The 8,569-nt window shown below is 40.1% G+C and overlaps 1 protein-coding gene across 2 annotated transcripts; it reads right to left on the reverse strand.

Annotated features, from left to right (window-relative positions):
* Positions 1 to 603: 603 nt before the first annotated feature.
* LOC124282738 (probable methyltransferase-like protein 15 homolog) lies at positions 604 to 6,578 on the reverse strand. 2 transcript variants are annotated; one of them, XM_046718762.1, is made up of 6 exons: positions 6,543 to 6,578; positions 4,486 to 4,776; positions 3,708 to 3,844; positions 3,166 to 3,360; positions 2,359 to 2,553; positions 604 to 1,355 (listed from the first exon to the last, which is right to left on the reverse strand). In XM_046718762.1, exons 2-6 carry the CDS (start codon positions 4,765 to 4,767, stop codon positions 941 to 943), a joined length of 1,224 nt encoding a protein of 407 aa, XP_046574718.1. In that variant the 5' UTR covers positions 4,768 to 4,776; positions 6,543 to 6,578; the 3' UTR covers positions 604 to 940. The 2 variants fall into 2 exon arrangements, with proteins under 2 accessions (XP_046574718.1, XP_046574716.1); XM_046718760.1 differs by lacking the exon at positions 6,543 to 6,578 and adding an exon at positions 6,463 to 6,530.
* Positions 6,579 to 8,569: the final 1,991 nt, after the last annotated feature.

The raw sequence follows: 8,569 nt of genomic DNA on the forward strand, positions 1-8,569 counted from the left end.
CTTCATCACTTCAATCTGTCCTCACCTGAAGCTGATTACATGTGATATAACTGGACTACTGTTCAAAGTGGCATTAAACCTAACTCACTGCAAGCTTTCTCACATCACTGTTTCCTTCCATGTGCTGTAAACCTTACAACTACTCTACTATGTCCATACAAATATACAGTTTTGTCAATATTAAAGATCATTTGCATTTCTCTCAGTAATTCAATGCTATGATTTTACAGTAAATAATGGCATCATAAAACAATAACAGACTAGCACAATGTTTTGCAAAAATACAAAATAGGAACATTCAGATATGTTTCATTTATTTATTTATTTTCAAGAGCAACTAAGAAAAACACTTTGTAAAACATAAACCATAATAAGGTGTGTCCAAATGTTTGATTGCTATAATCTTTTCAATATGGACAGTGAGGTATAGTGGTGGTCCGATTAATTGAAATAATCGAAGATTGGTCGTAGTGACTAAACGACCAAGCAATCGATCATAATTTCTCATAATCGAACACAAACATTCTCGAACACTTGTTTTCATTAACAATATTTTTCACATGGTTGGTTTTGTCTGTTACATTTCGTAAGCACTGCAATCTCGTTTCAAGTCATGATTGAATTTATCTTAAAGATTCCAAGAAATTTATGTTCCCAACATACCAGTCATCCTTTAAAGATGTGAAATTTTGCCCCAAAGAACCTAAAAGAACTACGTTTTTTCCTTATGTTTATGTGCATTAACAAATTTCAAAAATGATGCTAACCAATTATTTTTGATGATTGATCGGTAGTAATGAAGCAATCATCAATTATGAGATTTGAACCAATTCCCAACACTAGTGGGGTAGCCTAATAGTTAACGCATTCGCTGGTGCCTCTGCCCTGATATCGGTGGAATATTGCTTAAAGTGGCATAAAATCATGCTCGCTCACTCACTCACTCATCACACTGTATCTTGGTAGCAGCTCTAAGTTTAGCCGATCTTGCCCTGGGATTGTCGATACAGTCCGTGTAAGTTGGCACACAAACCTTTTTTGATAAAGGCAACCATCGTTTTTTCAAAATGTCTACAACTTCATTCCTCTCATGAAGGACTGACGGGTTTCGTTCCCGATACTTCACTTTTAGAGGCATGTCCATGTCGATGCCATGAAAATGTCGCTTTACGATACGATCCTCAAGTGAGTGAAATGACAGGGAAACACACACTCCACCTGGTTTGAGGAATCTGTGGGCAAGTTCGAGGCCGTTATTTAACTCATTCAGTTCATCGTTGACAAATATGCGCAGAGCTTGAAACGTTTTTGTTGCGATATGAGAATGTCTCATCATCTTGTCTCGTCTGTGATGACTGGAGAGAGAAAATAGATATTTCAGTGAAATATAAGAGTTGGACAGATTTGAGGCTGTCTGGAACAGTACTCCCGTTATATCCCATCATGTCAGTTAATGGATGAAGATATGTTAGCACAAAACAGGGGTGTGGTTGACGCAACCCCTCTGGTTGGTTGATGTTTGTTAAGGAGACATTTACAACTGATGCTTTCTTTTGAGAAGCCATTGCTGGAAAAATAATTCTTACATTTCCAGGTCAAGCAGTAGATGAAGGCACAATTCACGAGAATTTATAAAGAATGTGCAGATTTACAAGCATTGACCACTCAGAGGGCCTGCACACCACACCCACATTTTGTGCAGACATACTGTCATCCATTTGTGACTAGATTGTTTAGGTAAGGGTCAAAAACGGGTTTCAATCAACTTGCAGAAATAACAATAAAGAATTGGTAGGTGTCATGAGTGGTGCTCGATAGGCCAATCATCCATGATAATGTTTACATTAAGTTTTAACTGATTACATGCGATGGTAGCGAAGCGATCGGCAAAGCAGGCGGGTGGGGCGACCGGAGTGTATGGCCTTGCCATGATGTATTGTACTGTGAAGCATTTCGAGTCGAGGGTCATTTTTATTGTTTAATCCTCGCAAAGACACGAGTGGAGGGAGGGGGAAGAGAATGGTGAGGTGAGGTGTGAGACCCCTGGCCTAGCGACCACCAGCACGTCACTGAAAATAAATTACTTGTTTGAATAATCGAGGACAAAACTCTTACAAGATGTGTCATGACCTAAAACATGCTGTTCGACCTTGATGGAAGTTTTACCCTTGAACGGGATCAGGTGGTCAGGCTCGCTTGACTTGGTTGACACATGTCATTGGTTCCCAATTGTGCAGATCGATGCTCATGCTGTTGATCACTGGAATGTCTGGTCCAGACTGACTATTTACAGACCGCCGCCATATTGCTGGAATATTCCTGAGTGCGGCGTAAAACTCAACCCACTCACTCACTTACCCTTGAAACACGCTGGATATTATGTCTGCTAGTTGTCGTGTGCGTGTGATGTTCCCAAAGGCGTAGCGTGTGTCAACTATAGCACTGGCAATCTTGCGGGCAAGTTTCTCTTCTCCATACTTCTTGATGATCACATACAGGTCACGCTCGTCGATGTGGTTGACAACATCGGCTGCCGTCGGCTGGTCAGGGAGCCTGGCATACAAACAACAGTCATGACCCAGAAAAATATGATATTTGCTTTAGGCTGAAACTTAGCAACAGTTAAACTGTATGATGGCGGCCTGCAAATTATCCATTCTGGATCAGACAATCAGTGTGCCAACAGATTGATCAGGGTTAGAACTGATCTTCAGTAACCCATGCTTGCCGTAAGAGGCGACTAGCGAGATCAGTGACCATGCTCGCTGACTTTGTTGAGTCAATGACACATCTGGTATGCCAAATATAGATTGATGCTCATGCTGTTGATCACTGGATTGTCTGGTCCAGACTAAATTATTTACAGACCGCCGCCATATAGCTGGAGTATTGCTGAGTGTGGCGTAAAACAAACAAACAAAACAGCCAGCATTGGTTGTTCTGGATCAATTCTAATACAAAAATCCCCCTGGGGCTAGAAACAAGACGTTATCATTCCAAGAAATACTAACCTGATACTATTTCTTTTGAAATGTATGCATGGCAAACATGTGAAAGAGATCAGACAATCTTATAAAATAGGATGCTGACACATTTCAGTTTCCTTTCACTACAACTTTAGTTGGGTATTTGTTCCGAACTTTCTTTCAACATCTGTATTTTCACCTGCCACCATCCATCCTCATGTCCAGAGGTCCATCTTGGCTGAGAGAGAAGCCCCGGACAGCCTGGTCAAACTGCATGGACGACGCCCCCACATCAAACAGGAAGCTGTCCACAGAGGCATCTCCAACATTGTGCTGTGTCAGCAGCTTGTGCAGGTCAGAGAAGCGACCTAGTAATGGAGTTATCTGCCCTTCCCTGGTCAAAACAAGAATAATGGTAGTGAGTGAGTGAGTAAATGAGGTGGGTTTTACGTTGCTTTCAGCAGTATTCTAGCAATATCATTGTGAGGGACATCAGGAATAGGCTTCAATAGGCACACTGTACCATTGTGGGAATCAAACCCAGGCCTTGGATGTGAGCAGCAAACACCTTAACCACTAGGCTACCCCACTGCTCCGAAAGTCATCAAGAGATTTAAGGCATCCACTTGTCTCCAATGGAATGGTTAATGTTGCCATTTGAATGACATATTACATTTTTTCCTTATTCTCACTTTAATTTGTATCATATTAGTAAATTAATATGTTGTGTACTCAACCTACTTGCATTCCTGGGATAGCTGAGTCGCCATTTCAAATGCCACTGGATCCCTGTCCAAGGTAAACACTCTGGCATTTGGTGCTTGAGAGATTATCTCCCTTGTATGACCTCCACCTCCAAAGGTCATGTCCACAATAACCTGAATATAAACTGGAATTATATTTTCCCTTTACAATTGATAAATTTATTGATATGCTTAAAGATTTTTTTGACCAATATGCCAAGAGCGACAATACAAACGAATGGTAGCCATAGTTATGGTAGAGCTTATAATAAATATACTGAAACAGCTAAACTAGAAATAATATAGAAATGTGATCTTTTAGAACCTGTTGCTTTGATAGTTTTGAATCAACTGGTTGAGCTTGTTCATTAAGTGAGTGAATGACTTTAGTTCAACACTGATTTTGATCAATATTCCAGTTACATCATCACCTTTTTCTGGGAGGAAAGCTTGAATGAGTGAGTAAGGTTTAGCACCACTTTTAGCAACATGCCAGCAACATCATGTCAGGGGACACAACAAATGGGCTTGGTATGTCCACGGGATGCAGCTCGACAGAGAACTGTGGTGTGTACATAAAGGAGTTTCAGCCACACAAACCAGTGACTGAAATTTCAAGCAATGTCCTATGCTGTTTGGTTCAAGGACACGCCATCAATCAAGCCACTTAATCCATTCAGTCATACAACATGTGAAGTGTCAGGGGACTTATATTAACCGGAACCCTCACGTATCGATGACAGTGACTTCCTATAGAATATCAAATAAATGCAAACCTGTCCATCAGTGGGTTTAAGTACATCTATAACTTCCTTCAACATGACTGGGATGTGTGGCATTCTTGAACGATTCTCCTTCAGTTGTTGCTCCTGCCAATCCAGTTGTCTCCCCTGTTGATCCAGTTGTCTCCCCTGTTGATTTGGTTGTCTTTCATCTGTATCTGATGCATTATGGAAAGGTCTCACTGGCTGACACTTACTGCTGTACACCTGTTGTAGAAGTCTCAGCTTACAGAAGGAGGACAGCTTGTGCCTGCTGAACTGCTTCACCTGGCTCATTGCCTCAATCTAAAACAGAATCATACTAACATGTGGATTCAAATCCTGCATGGGACTCAAAACAAAAGTGCAGGACCGATGCGACAGCATCCTAACTCACTCAACCTAACAAAAGTACTAGCATCTGTACTTTACTGAGAAAGTGTAATCCCAAATATAACATGCTACATGTGACCACTTTCTAAATTGTGTATTGTGTATTTATAGCTTGCAGCCGAAGGAGACATGCCAATTTACAGGGGTACACAAAGAATGTAGTCTAGACTACCAGTTGTCCAACTTCCATTTTTGTGGAAGCCGCAGTGGTTCATGCAGTAACTTAGATCACTGACAGCATGTGCTGGTGATTAGGTGCCGGACTCTGAGAGAGTTGCCCGTTTGAATGCCATAATTGGGACTCAACCTAACAACATTACTAGAATTGTTACTTTACTGAGAAAAAGCAATCCCAAATATAAACGTTACATGGTCAGTGTTAGTTTTGCTGAAGGGTTCGTTGTCGGCACGGGTACTACAGATATGTACCCCAGGTACGTTTCTGTATACAGAAACGTACCCTGGCCATAATGAGAATACAGAAACGTACCCTAGGACGATTCCATTCACATTGTGTCGTATTCTTGATCGGAACTGTCATGCTGTTGTATGAGATACATTTGATTGCCTTATGTAAGTAATGAGAATACACAGTAAGTGATATTTCGCGATGTATATGATACCACTCGCAATCAGTTGAACGGGAACAACTACATGCGGTTTCGGTTTTGGATTGAATATGGACTCATCCGCCTTTTAGGGTACCGGGTACGTTTCTGTATTTTGACTTTGTTTGAGGTACGTATCTGTAGTGACCGCCTCCGTGGTGTAGTGGTTCGAGCGTCCGCCCGGAGAGCGGAAGGTCGCGGGTTTGATCCCCGGCTGTGTCATACCAAAAGACTGTGTTCGGCATTAATGGGTACAACAAGGACTGGTCGGCTTGGAGTCAGTATAATGTGTCTGAGTGGGGTATTCTTGCTTCACTGCGGCATGGTATCTCAGTGGGCTAGCACTATAAAACCAGCTTCAGTCTGGGCTAGTACAAGCAGCCGCACATACACACGCATGCACGTCGTCATATGAGCGAAATATTCTCAAGCACAACGTTAAACCCAATTCCACCACCACCACCACGTATCTGTAGTACCTGTGCCGACAACGACCCCTTCAGTGTTAGTTTTAATTGGATCATACCAACAACAACCGATATTGCCGATAACCATGTGGTGGCTGTTTTATAGTCTGGACAGGAAATGCCATAGTCCAATGTTTCATTCTAGGGAATAAGAACGTCTGATGAGTATGCATTATATAGTTCGAAAGGTCGAGTGTACAAACAGATAAACAAACCACGCCCCGCCATTGTAATTTGTATTATCAAATTTAGTCTTCAGTGATAAAAAAAGTAAATTGTAATTCAATCATGGCTCTACTCGTACATTCATCATTTACATTTTTATGCCAAACAAATATTCCACGTTTGTGTCTGTCGTGTGAATGCGACATATCCGCAAAAGATACAAACCAACAATAAACAGTCGCGAGCAGTGACAGTTAACGAAAACTGTGACCCTTCGTCATCAAGACGATATTCTCTATAGAATAACATGATAATGCAGTAAAAACACAAAGGATCTATACATCTGGACATTTCGATACCTCGTCTAATGCCTATGTGATGACATTGTGCAATTACTCATGTCAAATAATTATTAAAATGATCTGAAACAGGTACCCACGTGGGTTTCAACGATGTAAACACACACCCCATCAGGTACGACTTTCCTACCAACTTAATCCATAATAATCATGAAACGGCCGTCTGTTGGTACATATGTACTATGATGTTTGTGTTCGAAACCCAAACTATTACAAAAAAACACTCGTTGAAAATGTTAAAAAATATATTTTAAAGTCCTTTACGGCGGGGACTCAAACAAATAATTATATCCACGAGGCTTGGCCATTTGATAGTAGGGCCTCATATCATTTGTGCCACTCAAGTGGAATGTGATGGGGAAAATGTGTAGATTACTGGAAAGAGGAAAGGAAATAGAAAAGTAGAAGGCATAACGGTAACCCAGATAAGAGTATATTTAATCACAGAATGCATATTGGAAGTTAATAAACATATACTATTAAAGGAACGAAAAACTGAAAATCGGATATACAGATGAATGGATAAAATATGAAACTTTAATAACAATGTTTAATGCAGATGCAACTATGTACAGTGAGCCACATGAACTACGTCTTGTATTTTAATCATCATTCTGTTTTAGAGGCTATTTGCCTGAGTTAAAACACCATTACTGAGCGGTTTACGGATATTGGCGCTATACAAGTATTTGTATGTATGTACTGTGGCCTCTGTCTTGAATTCTTCGATCTGTGACCGAAGTGACCATATAATGTATTTTAAATATTGATTTCCACTTAGTAAAATGGGATAGAGAAACAGGAAAGCCTACACAAATGTCTCTCCGTCAATATGCTATGGCATTTGTAGAACATTACTACACACAACAGTGTTTATGAACTTAATATCACGTGACATACGCCACAGGTGAACAGTTAGATGTTATGGGTTTAAAAGAACATGTTTATACAAATCATATATATTAAAAACTGTAATGTACAGAATCAGTGATTTGTTGGTCTCGTGTTTCGGAGGTTATATCTATTTGTATAAACATAACTTTTAGTAATAGTTTTAGATCTGATCTCGGTATAATTCGAGTGAAAAGATAATGTGAAGCTCTTCGTTCAAAAAGAAAATCATTAACATTCCGCAATAATTGATCTTTGATCCCGAATTTAAATTTGGGACAGTTCTAATCACTGAAACACTCACTGATGAATGATAAGTTACGCGTTTCTTGTTTTTCAAGTTATGTTATTTTAATAAACGAAGCATACAACCAGAGACCATATACCGGTATATGGTCTCTGATTCAACTTGATTTATGGATAATAACTTATTTCGTATTGCAACGTTAATCTTCCCATATGCAAAATCCTGTTACGGGCGGTGGGGTAGCCTAGTGGTTAAAACGTTGGCTCGTCACGCCGAAAACCCGGGTTCGATTCCCCACATGGGTACAATGTGTGAAGCCCATTTCTGGTTTCCCCCGTCGTGATATTGCTGGAATATTGCTAAAAGCGGCGTAAAACTAAACTCACTCACTCACTCACTCAAAAGGTGTTATCCATAAAGTGGTGTACTTCGTAACTGACTCATCGGCCATCAATATCTGGAATGCCAATTAAACACTGGTTTGTTTTCATTCTTTCTTCTATTAGCATAGCATATGTTTTCCTATCTGTCTTATGTTTGAACCAACAACATAAAACAATGACAATTAGATGCTGTATAATGCAGGTAAACCCCCTTCTGTTTGGGGAATGTGTTTGAATAGCAGTGTCAATATACAACAATCACAGCAATTAGAATTTACCTCAATTACAATATAGCACATCTTAACACCAATCAACTGCCAGTTCGGTGAAGCGAGGCGGACCTAATTCCTGAAATAACATTTACGCTGAAGACGGATAAACGATGAAAGGTTCAAGGCTAACAATTCATTTCGCATAACAGCTATAACATCCTTTTTTTTAAGCAACGCGCACCAACGAAAGAATATTGCCCTAATTTTGTACAAGGCATAAGCGTCTTTTGTGAATGAATATTAGTTCGACAGAAAGTAATATCAAGAAAATTGCATGTGGCTCCCCTTCTGGCCAAGTTTGAGGTCAACCGGAA

Source organism: Haliotis rubra, unplaced genomic scaffold (assembly GCF_003918875.1).
Source record: "Haliotis rubra isolate DU_JTF1 unplaced genomic scaffold, ASM391887v1 Scf301, whole genome shotgun sequence".
Taxonomy (NCBI): domain Eukaryota; kingdom Metazoa; phylum Mollusca; class Gastropoda; order Lepetellida; family Haliotidae; genus Haliotis; species Haliotis rubra.